General features: G+C 33.0%; 1 protein-coding gene across 4 annotated transcripts in view; it reads left to right on the top strand.

Annotated features, from left to right (window-relative positions):
• The window catches only part of LOC132184080 (uncharacterized), a 34,727-nt gene that overhangs the window by 627 nt on the left and 16,985 nt on the right, over positions 1 to 17,115 (top strand). Inside the window, exons 1-9 of one of the 4 annotated variants that reach the window (XM_059597568.1) lie at positions 1,672 to 1,851; positions 4,886 to 4,961; positions 8,925 to 8,984; positions 9,094 to 9,174; positions 11,356 to 11,432; positions 11,568 to 11,622; positions 11,737 to 11,785; positions 12,075 to 12,212; positions 13,670 to 13,748. In XM_059597568.1, coding sequence (XP_059453551.1) covers positions 1,750 to 1,851; positions 4,886 to 4,961; positions 8,925 to 8,984; positions 9,094 to 9,174; positions 11,356 to 11,432; positions 11,568 to 11,622; positions 11,737 to 11,785; positions 12,075 to 12,212; positions 13,670 to 13,748 — 717 coding nt within the window. In that variant the 5' untranslated portion in view covers positions 1,672 to 1,749. Of the gene's footprint in view, positions 1 to 1,671; positions 1,852 to 4,885; positions 4,962 to 8,924; positions 9,006 to 9,093; positions 9,175 to 11,355; positions 11,433 to 11,567; positions 11,623 to 11,736; positions 11,786 to 12,074; positions 12,213 to 13,669; positions 13,749 to 17,115 lie in introns of those variants that run through there. The other 3 variants (XM_059597566.1, XM_059597567.1, XM_059597569.1) reach the window with 3 other exon arrangements.

Raw genomic sequence — 17,115 nt, 5'->3', positions numbered from 1 at the left:
TTAAATTTTGCTTTTCTTTTTTAAAAAATAAAAAAAAATTAATGCATAAAACGACGTCGTTTTGGGCTGGGTAGGTGTTGTAATTTTAGGACACAAAACGACGTAGTTTTGGGGAAGGGTAAAATGGGTATAAAACATCCAAAACGACGTAGTTTAATGTTAAAAGGGTCCAAAGTGAGAGAAAATAGAAGTTTAAGGGTCCAAAATGAGAGTTTTTGAAGTTCAGGGGGGTCTGCAAAAACGGCCGGAAGTTCAGGGGGCCTTAGTGAAGTTTCTCCTTTTTTAAAGTTTGATAGATAAGGATATAGTTTTTATTTTTTTATTATTATTATTTTTTTTTATAAAACAAGATTTCATGCATTCAATAAACTCTTAAAAACGTTAGACATTAATCACGTAGAATTAAAGTTTGATGGATAAGTATATAGTTTGACTAGCCAAATTCATTTAATTTTTCCCTTATTTATTTGAAGTTATATGCCTCGTCATTGCCACGGACGCATTGATAAATGAGAATCTTTCCCCACATTCCCACGTGATTTTTCCGAATAAAAATTCTCTGCACTCGCAGTTGTTTAAGGGTTGGCTACCTGTACCCAGCTGGGAACACGTGGAGAAGTGCTATTTAATATTTTGAAGTCTCTATTTTTTTTAATATTTTTTGTCAATCTGACATATTTGCATGATTCCATCTATTTATTTTTACAAAAAATTAAGGAAAAATTATCTTTTATTTTCATGAAATATAAAGCTTTAGCACTTTTTTCTTATGAACTGTCAACTGTATTATTTTGTCCCCATAAACTACTATTTAGTGTCCAAAATTCCATTTTGTCAGTTAAAACCATTAACTCAGATAATCAACCCGTCACTTTGCCATCATAAACTATAACGTATTGTCACTTTACCTTAATAAACTACAACGCATTATCACTTTGACCGTCTGAGTTAATGGCTTTGATTGACGGAAACAGGTTTTAGGCATAAAATGGTAGTTCATGAGGGCAAAGTAGTACAATTGGCAGTTCATGGGAAAAGTGCCAATGCGTTGTAGTTTATAGGAACAAAATGTAGTTTTCCCAAAAATAAAAAAATACAAAATTTCTAACAGATGGATACTTGAAAATGATGAAAAAACAAGAATTTTAACAAACAATATTTGTATTTAGTAGACTGTTAGTGGCATTATGATACAACTATAATAATGTGACAGTAAATATTAGTCATTAATTTTTATTTTTACAAGTCCGTTATCATACTTGTATGAGAGTCTACTAAATAATATTACTCGTAACAAAATTAAATCTTAAATAAACACATTTGAATTAATTAATTAAACAAATAAAAAGCCAGAAATAATTAATTTAACTATAACAGTAACCTTTTTCAGTACCATATGAATTAAATTTTTTTTTATTAAATTTAAAGGGTAAAATTATAATTTTAAAATTGGCTGAATTATTATGTCAACATTTTTGTTTACGATACGAATCTACATGCGCGTTTAATTTTAGTGGACCGAATTACCCATTCTAGTTATTAAAGTCCAATACAAGGCGAGTTTCGACTTTTTAATATATATTCTCGAAAGTGGGCCAAACACAAGAGACGTGGCTGCCTAAACCTTTATTTATTTTCCTAGTGCTCGTCACCTCAGCCCTTGTTCACGAGTGAAAAAAATAGAGAGCAGGTTGGATCAAGAAAAACGAGAAAGCGAATCGAAGCAGAGAGTTCAATTTGCAGATTTCTATGGCTTCGCGAGGAGTCATCGGGTTCGTCGGCTTGGACGACCTGAGCCTGGAATTGGCCGCTTCGTTGCTCCGCTCCGGCTACGCCGTCCAGGCATTCGAGGTTTCTCTCTTTCTCTATATTTTTGGCTTTCGATCTTATTCCATGAACTGACTCTCGGTTCTGTTTGGTTGCCTGGACAAAAAAGTCAGAAAATGGGAATTCAAAATTTGATTCTCTAGTTTTGTTCTTCATTATACATGTTTCCATTATTCTTTGTTTTCCGTGGAAACGTAAGAAATGGAGATTGGACCGGGAAAAATGGGGTGGGATATTTCCTTTTTCCGGTTATTATATTTTGTTCTTCTTGGTTTTTTCGTCCTTTTACATTAAGAGTAGTGACGTGCCACCGGCCCACCAATTCCTTTTCTTTTCCTTTTTAAGTAAAGAGAAATTCTATTTTATTTATTTATTTTTTTTTTCTGTTATATATATATAAATTTGTTTTTATTTTTATTTTTATTTATTTTTTGACATATCCGCACAAGAGGTGGAGTATGATTCGAACTAGTGACCCCCACTTCATTAAGTGTGATCCCAGCTGATTGAGCTACCTCTTGGGAACATCCACATCGGTTTTATTCAACAACAATTTTTTTTTTAAAAAAATATGAAGAACCACACTTTAAAATTATCCTACATATAAATTTTACTAATCCTTTAAATTTAATAATCAAATAAAATGCTACAGAAATTCTTATATGTGAAGGATCACTATAAATAATTTGTCTCTTATTTTATTAATTTTTCTCTCCAAATTAAATAAAAAAAAGTCATTTTTTTTTTTAAAAAAAAAAATGAGATGTGGATGCTTTCGGTCTGTAGCACATGTCTTCTCTAATCATTGACGAATAATTCAAAATATATATAATACTTTTTAAAACACAAATAAATTCAATCCAAAAACACGTACGTTTACGTCATGTCAAAAATTTTTCAAACCAAAATAAAATTATTATCAATAGAATACCCAGAGAGATTTATGGTCATTGAAATTAAAAAATTAAAAAAAAGGGTAGATATAAGAACAATAAGATTTATTGAGCGGAGGAAAAATTATAAGAAAGTGAATTTTTATATTCTTAAAAATGAAAAGAGTTGTTTAAATTTAAACCGGTTCAATCCGTTTCAAGCAGACCGGTCAAGTGGGGTCAGTTAGCTGGGGTGCAGTTGGCATCGGTTTACGGTTCAACTGACCAATTTGCTCGGTCTGATTTTTAAAACATTGATTTTGGGAGTAATGTTTTAAGGTCTCTTAGAGTTTTTGTTCCTTCAAAATGTTATCTGGCTTTTAAAATTATCGTTGAATTTGAGATGTGATTTATTGAACTTTGATCTATTTTTAGTATTAGGTTGGCTTGCATGAAATAATGTTAAAGTCCACTTAATCTCCTCAAACTACTACCCCAATGACTATCTACCCTCCAAACTATCAATTGCGACAATTTATTCCACAAACTACTAAAACAATAACAATGTACCTCTAATTTTTTTAAAATGACAAAATTACCCTTACTAAAATTAAAACAAAAATACTAAAATTTATTTATTTATTTCAAAATTTTAAGGGCATTTTTGTCTTATTAAAAATTTTGTAGGGATAATTTCATCATTTTGCTAGCATTGGGGGGTACATTGTCATTGTTTTGGTAATTTGAGGGGTAAATTGTCGTAATTGATAGATTGGGGGTAGATTGTCATTGAGGTGATAGCTTAAGGGGATTAAGTGGAATTTACCCTAAAAAAATATATATCACTGATTTTATTTTTTTATTTTTTTTATTTTTTATTTTGCATAAAAGGCAAAAGGTCCATAGACAGTTTTGCTCATAATAAAAAAAAAAAAAAAAAAAAAAATTATATGCTAAAACTTCATATTTGCTCTTACCTTCTGGCCTTTGTAGCCAAGCTAAAAGGAGATAGTTTTCTACCCATTGGATTGGAGAAAAGGATAGGAATAGAATAATAGCTTTTGTAGTAACAGGGTGAGGGTGCAAACTACCTGGGAACTTGCCCAAGTTTTGCTTATTCCTCCTTTATAATGCATTAGCGTTTCAAACTTCAAGAGTGCTTGTTTTTGTAAATTGCAATAAGAAAAAAAGAAATATTTCACCTATGTGGGTCATATGTAGGTCTCTAAAATGAAGAACAAACCAGAATGTGGTAAATCCTATGAGTAACTGGTATCTAAACAGAATTGTAATTCAATTTTTTCCGTATCTCAACAATAAGGCATGCGTAACTTGAATTTGTTGTTTTGGTTTAAAAAAAATGCTCAAGTCAGGGACCTAATTTTTAAGCCTTAAAATGGTATCATTTCCTGTTCCTTTATACTTCTTAGATTGAAATGGAATATACTTTTCTTTTAGTTAGGGGTTGATTTAAACAAATACAAGCAATCACATATTGGAGGTACATGTTTTAGGAAACTACCGAAGTGGGTGGTCTTATAGTCATGCACACTATTAAGTGTGCCTGAATTGTTAACAAGAACTTCAATTGACTCTCTTCAATTATGAAAACATTAGATGGAATGAGCCAGAAATTCTATTTGTTTTTATTTTATTTTTTAATTAACTTTTTTTACTCCAAGGAGAGGGGGAAAGAAAAATTTGAACTAATAACCTTTTCTTCATGAGGTGTAGTCCCTAGTCAATTGAGCTATCATTGGGGTCAAAATTCTATCTTTCTTTATTTTATTTTTAAAATTTTTTATAACAATAAAATATAGAGTACTTGACCCTTTTCATTTTTAGCACAAATATGTTGAAGGTTAGGACTGCAATCAAATGTCCCCCCTCCTAGGACCTTCTTTCATGGGATCAACACTAGGTAGTGTCCTTTCATAATGAGTAGTGCAAATAAGAAAATGACCTGTTAAATGTAGAGCGTTTCTTTTAGAGAAAAATTGAAATTTCTGAGTCATATATGATTGTTAATTTTAAGGCAAAGAGAAAAGAGCTATGTAGTTTTTATTTCTTTTCATTATCGATTATGTATATTCTTGATAATCAGTTTGATATGTCATCCTACGAAAATATAATTTTATTTTGGGGTAATTAACTCCCATGTCTTATTGCAATTGCTCCATTTGCAGAAATATGAGCCTTTGGTAAGTGAATTTTTGAAGCTTGGGGGAATTAGATGTGCTAGTCCTACGGAGGCAGGGAGAGGTAAAACCATCTTTAGACTCTTATCTGCTTTACTATTTTGTATAATACTATGGTTTTGGTGATTTAAGTGAGGGCAGATGTTTTTGTTTTGTATTGTTTTTTTCTTTTCTGTTTTTTGCTTTGGGTAGTAGGAATTCACTGAGCTGCATATTACCGAAGATATCCGTAGTTAGTATTTGTTTATCTATTTTTCGAAAGGAAGATGATTTTGTTTTCAGTCTACCTTAGACTAGAACATAATGCTCCCTACTGCCAAGGGGCTGACTCATTTTGGTTTCAATTTGTATGGTGTGAATGGTCTATTGGTGTCAGGTTTTGGATTATTTTTAATGTAATTTGACCTGAATAAGGTTTTGCCCTTTCCCAATGAGAAGCTCTTCAGAGAGTGTAGGCCAGATACCAAACTACCCAATTCCAATTTGCAACCTTAGATATTGGCCCATGCTACATATGAGGAGAGATGAAGTTCAACTATTATGAATAGTAGCAAAAGTTCGTTTTTCCCTAGAGGCAAAAGCTAAAGAGAACGTTCAGTAGGAAAGAATAATTCCTGTGTTGAAGAACCAATAAGATATCAAATGATTCGATGAATAATATAGCTATGTGAAGATGCCAAGGACATGACATAAGTTGATTCACTCGGTGAATGGCATATGAAATGTTAGGCTGAGTAATAGTTGAGTATATAAGACTACCACAAGTTTCCGATATAATGTAAGATCCAGAAGAAAATCCCCTTCATCTTGTAGATATTTAACATTAACCTCTAAAGGTGTATCAAAAGGGGTAGAATTTTATAATCCAGCCAAGACAATATTGATTTAGGAAAGGACCTTTAGTAGATGTATGCACTTCTAAACCTAAAACATATTTGAAAGTTTCAAGATCTTTCGTAAGAAAGAAAGCATGAAGAGACCCTTGAAACTGAAAACATAGTTCACGTAAGTAATAACTATATCAACCATACTTGTAGATGTCTTGTGAAGAAACATCAAAGGATCATAATGACTTTGCACAAAGGAAAGACTGAGAAGTGTTTGTCGGAACTTTTTGAACCAAGCCCGTGGCACTTGTTTTAATGCAAAAAGAGTATGTTTTAATCAACACAAGTCATTAGGAGAAGAGCCTGCCACATCGAGAAGAAGACGTATGTAAATTTCTTCTTTGAGGTCTCTGTGAAGGAAAGAAGTTTTTACATCCATTTGATGGATAAACCAAGCCTCTGAAGTAGTGATAGCGAAAATTGTACAAATTGATGTCATTTTAGCCCTAGGAGCAAACATCTCATCATAGTCAATACCATATTCTTAACGGTTACCAAGAGCCATAAGTCTTTGTCTTATAACGGTCCAGGGAGCCATTAGATTGAAGCTTAATAGAATAAACCCATTTACAGCCCATGGGCATTACAGAAGATGGGCAAGGGACTATGTCTTATGTTTGATTCATCTGATGAGCATTTAGTTCCTCCTACATAGTTTCTGCCAACAATCATGTTTTGCAGCATGGATATAACAAGAAGGTATAGAAATTGAGGAAGTTGAATGGTAAGGTTTAATAGATTAGGGTTAGGAAAGAGGGAAGATGAAGAGAAGACAAAATAGTGTCAAGAAAATTTTTAGGATTGTATATTTCAGTCCCTTCACCATAGCATATATTTATATTAGGATAAAAATAAGAACACTTGTAGCAGCTTCCTTTAGGGCCAAACTACTTTTTGCTTTCCTATTCAAATAAACTTCACAATAGCTTTCCTTATATTTTCCTTATACCATGTAAATATTCTTCAAATAAATGCTAGGTGAAAGAGAGATGATAGAGAATCTATTTAAATATTCTTTCAAATAAATGCTAGAGGAAAGAGAGGAAACAAAAAGCCTTTTTATTTTAAAATAATGTTAAGAGAAGCAGAAGAGTAGCACTTTTGGTTCCCTTGGTTTAGGGAACACCAAGAGAATGTGTTGCAAGTGGTACTTTTAGAGTTTTTTTCTACATTAGGTTAGAGACTGTAATTTAGGGAAGCTCTGTGCCCTAATGACATGATTTCAAGAATACTTGTAACCTATAAGAATAACAAGCTAATTTAAAACCATAAAATATAACAATTCTTACACTCCCCCTTAATATGTAATATACAAATCAAACATGCCTAGCCTATTGGACAATCATTGAAAGGAAGTATGAGGTAATGGCTTCAAGAGAATCTCACCTAGCTGATCGCCGGAGTGAACATAAGGAGTGATGATTTGTTTCTACATCAATAAATCTCGAATAAAATGACAGTCAACCTCAATATGTTTGGTATACTCATGGAAAACAAGATTGTTAGCAATAAAAATGGCAGCCTGATTGTCACATTGCATTTGCATAGGAGTAGGAACATTAGGAGGCAAGTCGCAAAGGAGGGAGCGAGCCCATAACATCTCAGAAGCAATATGAGCCATAGCTCTACTCAGCTTCAGCATTAGAACGAGCAATGCCATTATGCTTTTTACTAAGCTAGGTAACAAGATTACCACCAACAAAAGTACGGTAGCCAGGAGTAGTCGTCTAGTAGAATGACTTCCAGCTCAATCATTATCACTAAAACCAGTGACGGACAAAGTTGGCTTGTATAACAATCCTTTACTAGGGGAACCTTTCAAATAATGCAAGAAATGAAAAAAAAAAAACATTAAAGTGAGGTTGAAGAGGAGCATGCATATACTAACTAACCAACCGACAAAATAAGTAATGTTAGGGCTAACATCCCAACCAGTCGCTGGTATTGATTGATATCAGTAAATAGTGCACCTTGCTCACCATCACATTTAGTAGTAGAGTAGGAGTATTAGAAGGTTGAGTACCCAGGAGACCAGTTTTAGATGGAAGATCAAGAATATATTTCTGTTGTGATAGAGAAATTGCCCTGAGAAGTACGAGCAAATTCAATCGAAGAAAATAGCGAAGAACACCCGTCCTTAGTATGAAATTGCTGACCTAAATATCTTTCCAAATCAGCAATGCCTATTGAGTCACTTCCAGAGATGATTATGTCTTCCACATAAATAATCAAGACAATGGTGCTAGTGGAAGAGTGACAAACAAAGACAAAATGATCAGAAGTAGAGCATTGGAACCTATACCCAAGTACAACAACACTGAATCTATCAAACCAGGCACGAGGAGACTGCTTCAAACAATACAAGGCTTTTTGCAATTGACATACCAGGTGTTCACTACCATCAACAACATATCCAGGGGCCGATCCATGTATACTTCCTCCTGAAGATCTCTATAAAGGAAGACATTCTTTATATCAAGTTGGTATAATGGCCAAGAATGACTAACAACAACAAAAAGCAAAATTTGAACAAAATTAAGACGGGCCATAGGAGAGAAAGTCTTTAGAGAATCAACACCATATCGTTGTGTGTACCCGATAATCAACACCATATGTTTCTATGTACCCGATAATCAACACCATATGTTTTTGTTTATCCTTTGCCGCTCCTGCGACTGTTCTAAAAACAGGCTCGTTGGGTTTGATGTCGAAGTTCATAAAAGACTTGAGTTTGTCTCTCTTAAACCAATTGATTTTTGGTGGAATGGCATCTCACGGTCCAACAAAAGTTCTTAATTAGTGGAAATCATCCACGAATTTTGGAAGCTACATACCTTTTTTTTTCTCTCTTTTTTATATTAATTTCACTTATCATGTGGCACTTACTGTTTAGATTGAAGTCTTTTATTCTTATACCCTCGAAAGTTTTATGAATTCATTATCTTTTCCAATTATACGGATAAACAGAAAAGTTAACTTAAAAACATCAACAGGATTATAATCTCAACACTCACATCTTTATTATGCTTGATCAAAAGGGCTTTAAATCCTTGAACTTTGTAACTTTGTGTAAATTATATGTTTCGTGTCCTGGGACTGACTGTCTGAAGCTTTTTTCTCTGATCATTTTTTGTTTGCAGGTGTTTCAGCTTTGATTGTGTTAATATCTCATGCAGATAAAACGAATGATGTAATTTTTGGTAACGAGGGTGCTTTGAAAGGTCTTGATGAAACCTCTCCACATAACATCTTATACAATTATCACTCACTTGGTTAATATACAGATTATGTAACTTTATGGATATGCAGGGCTGCACAAGGATGTCGTCATCATTCTCCACTCAACCTTATTACCATCATATATCGAGAACCTGGAAAAGCGTCTTAGAGGCAAATTACATTCTAATATTGTTTCTTTTATATAACTTAGGGTCTTTGGAAAATATGTTTGTATGGAGTAATCTTTATGCTTCGTTTGGCTGCTGAGAAGACACCATTATCTGAACTTTTGTTTCCCTAATCCTTTTTTTTCTTCAGCAACCAAAGGGAGCATCTTGATCTAGTTTCATAGTGAAAATTAACACAATTGATCTGTTATGCCCCTTGGATGATATATCTCTAGCTGTTTCACTCTTCTTGATGATTTGAAAATACTAAAAATTTATGTTTTGGGCTAAAGCTGCATGTATAAAATCTAATCCATCAAAGGGGAACTGAATTCATGAGTCAATATAACTGAAACTAATGTCATGGGTATCATTCCCTGCTAGTTATAATTACACAACAATTTCCCTAGTATGTCTATGTAATTCTAGTTGCTTTGTTTTCTTAAATTTTTTCCCCTTATAAAATATCATATATAGAAAAGAGTCAGTCGTGAGCTGTTTAAAAGAGGGCAATACATTTAAGAATCATCAAATTGATGAACCTTATTGCTTGCATGCACACAAGTACATTTGAGAAGGTATCACACGTAATTATTAAATTTAATAAGAATAAGGGTCTGTATGGCCAAAATTATGTTTGGGTAAGTCTTAAAGTAGTGTGTTAGTTTGTCAGGAATAGGATTATTGATTGGAAGTGTGCTAAGGATTGGGTTGAGAATTGTAAGATTTGCGATTGATTAAGATTGTATGAATTGATCAAACGTAAGACGTTGATTATTGAAAAATCAAGAAAATATTAAATGAAGAAAATTTAGAAAGAACATCTGGATAATGTCATTCTTCATCTCTTCCAAACTTATCTAAAGATAGTGTTGGAATGGTAGATTATGTTTATAGAAGTTCCAGTTCTCAGCTAACAGATTGTCTTTTCACTTGGAAGTTTTCATTCTTTGCTTACAACTTGTAAACTACAAACTTAGGTGAATATTAATTTGAGTTTTGGTAGTGACTTGGGAATAGTAACGTGTGTGGCCTAAGGGCTACCAAATTAACTTATTTGGCATGACAATACATGGCAGTGTGATCTAGCTTCCATTCAAGGTGGGGGTGAACCTATTTAGGAATAATGATGAGGAAGAGTCATCTAAGATGGTATTAGGCCAAGGGTCTTTTTCACCACTTGTCCTAAAAGTTTAAGCTGATAAGAAGAGGTAAATTTAATCACTTAATTATTACTTTAACATTTCCTCTCATGTGTGGGCTTAAACTCCTTTTTAATAGGTGACGCCCAACACGTGGAATACTTAATTGAAATAGAAGGTAAATGACGGAATCAATTTTCGAACTCATGACCTTTAGTTTTGATACCATGTTAAATCACCACTTGTCCTAAAAGCTTAAGCTGACAGGAAGAGATAAATTTAACCACTTAATCACTACTTTAACACGAATCATGTCTCCACAATTTATCTTTAATTTCAACTAAATATTTCACGTGTTGGGCCTTACTTATTGAGGGGAAGTTTGAGCCCACACGTGTAGGAGAGTGCTAAAATATTAATTAAATGATTGAATTCATCATTTTCTATCAGCTTAGGGTTTTAGGATAAGTGTTCATTTAATATAATAGAAGACCAATAAATGCAATAGTGGGAAAGTAATTTGATCTAAGCTGAAGGAGATGAAGAGAGTAGTTGGAAGGCCTAAAATAACATGAATAAAAGTAGTGAATAAAGGATCATAATCAAAGGGGTAACAAAGGATGGGATTTTTCACAAACATTCGGAAACGTATAGACATCCATACCGGTTCAATTTGAAAGTATGCTTTTATATACAATCACAATTTGTTTCTTGTCATATATGCATATGTTTAGGAATTAATGTGCTAGGTTTATAGTTCATGTGATTGATGCTCACACGTTTAGGTTCCAAAATTGGGGAATGAAGTATGGCTGTGAGACTTTTAATCTCTTCCTGGGTAATTACATTTTTTTTTAAATACTTATTTTCAAATAGTAAGGTATCCACTACAAATGCACCAAGTTAGCTCATTAACTCAAGGTTTCTTTAATGTACCAATCTTCTATTTATGATTTTGATGCTTGATGCTTGTTTTCTTTCTGGAACATAGAGCATTAGTTATGAAATTTATTCTAAAATCCATCTGTATTTTTATCTTGCAGATGATAATGAGACAACTTATCTAGTAGATGTAAATGTCTCTAGGGGAATGTCTGAGCTGTTAGATGGAAAAGTCATGGTAATGTTATGTCATACTTAATTTTGCATCTTTTAGTTCCTTCATTCCTTAGCTGTGGGTGTAAAGATCAAGTTTCCCTCTTGTTATCAACTAGTCTATGCCAGGAACACGGCTGATATTTTTTGAACTTTTTAGATTGCTGCATCAGGAAGGTCAGACGCCATTGCAAGGGCTCGGCCTTTTCTCTCTGGTAAAATCCGTTCTTGGTGCTCTAACTTGGTTGTATTAGAACATCATTTTATGAACCTTTAATTTTTTTGTTTTAAATGTCAATCTATCATCTGTTGGTGTGATGTTTGAGCAGCAATGTGTGAAAAGCTTTACATTTTTGATGGTGGAGCTGGCTCTGTAAGGTGTGCTTTCTTCTTGGCTTGCAAACCTTCTTTTCATAATCATGACTGCTGTAAAGTTTTATTTGCTTGATGTTTTGGTTTTTCTGATCATTTGGGTAACTGATATAAATGTTCTCAAAAGAAAAGTGAATTTCATCCTTAACATGCTACTCAGTTGATGCATGATATTTCCTAAATGTAGTTATTGAAGAAAAAAAGTGAGCTCAAACTGATATTAGAGGTTTCTTTAATGGTACCTGATGATGTATAATTTGTCTTATTATAATATATTTTCCTTCTTCCATTGCAGTAAAATTAAAATGGTTAATGAGCTGCTTGAGGGAATTCATCACATTGCTTCAGTGGAGGCTATTTCTCTTGGTGTGAAAGCTGGTATTCATCCCTGGATAATCTATGACATCATTTCTAATGCCGCTGGAAATTCATGGTGAGTTCTTTGAGTTTTGGTTTAATTTTTTTCTTCAATAGCTGTTTCTAATTATAAAAGATAATGCTTATTTAAAGGTCTAATTCTCTTAAAAAAATTTCTTTAGCTATATTATGGACGGGCTTGAAACATGTTAATGATAATATATAACGTTGTTTGTGTGGTCGAATTGGTTTTAGATTTCAATATAATGAAATGATGGAGTGAAATCTTGTCGAGTTCTTAAGCCACACAATTAATTAATTCTATTGCGTCTTGGAAAATTAAAACAACAAAAAAAAAAATCTATTTCTGACATGAATTATTTACATAAGTAGTAATTTATATGAAGCCAAAAATAAGCATACATATATCATATTTGTGTTGCTATTTTACTACATTCCGTTAAGAGAACATAGTCATAATAAATTACAAAATACAAGCAGTACCGTAGTGGTTATGATCACAGTTCCAATGCCCGTCCTTAATTCCCTAACTAGCATGACATACTTCCATATTGTTAAGTCTGAACCTAATGTACAGTTATAAGGTGGATATTTGGCATTATTTTTTTGCTTCTGCAACTCCTCTCCAGTGTTCTACTCTTGTCCTTATATATAAACTAGTACTTTACCATGTTGGTCTTTTTAGTTAATTCTGTTTTGTTTCTGTTCACTACAGTGACTTTTAGTAGAGTTAAGCATTTAGCATCTGGATATTTAATTAGGATACATCTCTTTTGATAACTAGAGGATACATGATGGTCAACACAAAATAAAGATTTACAAATTTCTATGTAGTTGTAAATCAATGGTTACGGTTGTACTTTTACAGTTTTTCTAGGTCATTCTTGTGTCCTTTATATCTATCTATATGATGTGGTGAAACTCAACAGTTCAGCTTGTTTTGCCTCTTATCCTTAACATGGTCACGTTTGCATCCAGAAAAGGACAATAAACAATTGTGAAGTAACTTCAAATGGTCACACATCCCTGATTCCTATGAACAGTTGATGAATAATCAGTGCTTGCTTCCCTAGAAGTTCAATTCATCATCATCTTCATCATCTTCTGTCTTTGAGAGCATATTGACATGAAAAATGCTCTATTTGACAGTTTGAGCTGCCGAATCTACAGCTTAATCATAAAATGACTAAAAAATATGATCACTCTACAGTAAATCTAATCTCATAAGTCATAATAGATGGATAAGTTTACTAGGAACCCTTTGGTGACTTGGAATGCTATAACATTCTCCAATATATTTTACATTTTTATACTAATTATTGATGTTGTGATTATTTTGAGGATTTAAAGCAATTCATCGACACTTCTAGTTGGTTTATTATTCATCCTTTGGCTGTCAAATTGAATGCAATTTCTGCCATATGCTATGCTACCATTAGAATAAAGTTTTCATTCATGCAATTTATCATTTTTTTGGGGGGGCGGGGTGCGGGTTTGTTTCTTTGTTTGCAGGGCCTTCAAGAATCATGTTCCACCATTGTTGCGGGATCATACCAAACATCATTTTCTGAATACTTTTATTCAAAAATTGGTAAGATATCATGATATGTCTCTTATGATCCTTTTATCTGGTTGTATATGGCATCAGTTTCCATTGAAGGTGTGGGATGACATTGTTTTCTATGCTTTCTGTGAGAGTATGCGATGGATGGCATTATTGTAATAAAGTATACCATAACGGTTATATTAGTCTGTTGGTCTATTGTATCATTTTTGTAATATATATGATAAAACCGTGAGAGGTAGAGTAGTAACTTCTTAGGTTGAAAATGTTTTTACACGTTTGGAGATCCTGGTAGATATTGCTAGCTAGTTGGAAAGCTGAATTCTCTTATTATCACTAGACTGGATATCTTATATCTAGTCATTGTAGTAAGCCAGTTGTTAGAAGCTCCTAGGTTTCCACATTTAGATGTTACCCGCATTATCCATTATCTAAGTGAGCCCCAGGTCTTGGACTAATGTATAGGCAGAATGGGCAACTTAGACTATAAGGCTTCGTTGATATTGATTAGACAGGCTGTCCTTCAGATCATGAATCTAGTACTGAGTATTGTACCTTTTCTAGAGGTAATTTGGTTACATGGAAGAGTATTAAAAAAATGGTAATAATGTGCTAGTACATAAGCTAAATACGGGACAATTGTTCATACCTCTAGTTAGTAAATACTGTTGTAGTATTTTCTCCAGGGGATTGATTCTAAAATTCTAGCTCCTCTTCAATTATTTGTGACAATCCGCTATTCATATCATTTCCAATTATTTCATGGGTGGACCAAACATATTGAAGTTGATTGTCACTTTATTCAAGATAAAATATTGAATAGAAATATTTTTACACCATTTGTAAAGTTTGAATATCAACTTGTAGATATGTTCACAAAGTCCCTGGGTCGTAGTAGGTTAGAATTGAATTTTGTTCCAAATTGGGCTTAAAAGATACATATGCCTTAGCTCGAGAGAGAGTGCGAGATTATGAATGGATGGCATTAATGTAATAAAGTATACACTAAAGGGTATTCTAGTCTATTGTATCATTTTTACAATATACTACAATGAGAGGTAGAGTGGTAACTTTTCCTCTCTTTTTGGTAAAACCTAATTTAACACTATACTATATTTATCCATTACACATATATCATTGTTTCTTAAAGAGAATTTAGCGTTCTCAAATATTTTAGCTCATAACTAGTAAAAAGTTTGGTTAAAGAGTGTCATTGATATTGATATGTCCATTTCTTCATCAACCTTATTGAATAACAATTTTTTAGACTATTAGTTAATTTTAATTGCCCCTTTTTTTTAAAGAAATAAAAAAGAGACCCATAGAACCAAGTTGAACCAAATCAAAGATTTGATTTGGTTTCACAGATAATTTGGTTTAGTTCTGGAAACTGAATTTTGTCGGTTTGGTTTATATATCTGTGGAAGGGAACCAACTTGAACTAGCTTGCACTGGTAATTGGTTTGGTATTCTGTGAGAATATAAAATTTGGAACTTTACTTTCTCTGAAATGAATTTGATGGTCGTCAATTCAGATTCATAGCGTTAAACATACATTAATCTGATATCTGCATAATTCTTGTAGAGGCTATCTATTAATTTAGACAATCATGTTGAACAAATAAACATATATGAAGTAAAATTAGTTGAACAAAAAGTGTGAAAAAGGAGCTTAATGGTTTGATGGATATGTCTGAGAACAACCAAATGGAGAAACTGAGTAGTTTCAATAAAATCTCAAAGCTTGCTAGTCATAAATAGAGGATATGGTTGGACTAGAAATTTGACACTATAAAGAGATGTTTGGGGTTTCCATTTAAATTGGTTTTTCTTAAAGTATAAATTAAATTATTAAATTTACCTCTTCTTATTAGCTTAAGCTTTTGGAATAGGTGGTAATTGAACATGGTATCAGAGCCAGAGGTTCGGAGTTCGAACCCTGACTTCGTCAATTCACTTTCTATTTAAATTAAATATTCCAAGTATTGGGGTCTCCCTCACCTATTAAAAGGGAGTTTGAGCCCAAACGTGTGGGGGAATGTTAAAGTATAAATTAAATAATTAAATTTACCTCTTTCTATTAGCTTAAGCTTTTGAGAAAAGTTTTCAATTAGCTCCAATGAAGCTACAACGTACTATTACACGAGTTGCCAAAATTTCTTCATTGTGAGGTGGTAGTGGTTTGACATAAATTTTGTCTCAAACAAGCAATTGAATACTAATGCTGAAAGAGTTCAACATTTTGCTTGTGGAGGCATAGGAGTGCCTCATATCCATAAAATAATGTAGTAGATCTCTGGTTAAAATCAATCTTTATGGTTAATACAGGATGAGCAGTATGTCCACCTTGGCAGTCAGTGGGGTGCCACTAAATGTGAACTTTGTAATAAATTCTCTTGGAACGTAAACAAATTAGTTACCGTTACATAGAGACTGTATTGCATTATGAAGATCCAACTTGGTGAAAACAAATGTTTATGCTGTGTTTTGATCACTTATTATTGCATTGTGAGGTTGCTATGGAGGTATGGAGCATGGTACTTTAGTTGTTTGGTGTTACGTGGGTGATGCCAGGTAAGGTGAAGGACTGTTTGGGAAGTTGGAGGGGATAAAGGGGTAACCATACAGTTTTGCAAATTTGGAGAATGGTTCCTTTGTGTGTTATGTGGTGTCTATGGAGAGAAAGGAATGCATGGAGCTTTGAGGACTGTGAACTTGGACTCATCGAGTTGAAGAAAATGATACTCCAAACACTTTACTTGTGGAGAGTAATGTGGCATTCGTCGCAAGCATTAACGCCTGCTGAATTCTTAGATTTATGTACTTTATTCTCAGTTTAAAAGCTTTTGTATACTTAAGCCCTATTGTATACGTCTTATGTACTTGGGTTGCGCCCCTTTGCGCTTTATTTATGAATTGATATTACTTATCAAAAAAAAAGTGTCTCTATCCTAAGTAGACTGAGTGTGACTTTCGTATCTAGCTATTCTCATATCTAAAGTTCTAAAAATAGACACTTGGTTGCTCATGTATATTTAAGTAAGGAAAACTGATAATTTGACTAGTTACGATATGGTTTTTTCAAGTTTAACTGATTTGTATATGTATTTACCTGCCAATATAATATCATTCATATGCGTTAAACCAAACTGTATTTTGATAAATGCGTGATTTGTGTCTGGAAATTATTGGTCATTGTAAGATGGCAATGCTTTTAAAGTGATATTTATGTCTAGACATTGTTGATTGAACTGGAAAAGTATATAGCGATATAGCATATATAAGAGTAGTTGAATCTTTTAGTTCCGAATATTTATTAATTTTGAAAGAGAGATATCAAGTTGAAAAATTGACTTAAATCTGTGAAATATAGCTGATTGTCATTTAGCATGAA

This window comes from Corylus avellana, chromosome ca6 (genome assembly GCF_901000735.1).
Source record: "Corylus avellana chromosome ca6, CavTom2PMs-1.0".
Lineage (NCBI taxonomy): Eukaryota > Viridiplantae > Streptophyta > Magnoliopsida > Fagales > Betulaceae > Corylus > Corylus avellana.
Note: the sequence above shows the minus strand (reverse complement) of the source record. Positions and strands in the feature narration are given on the sequence as shown.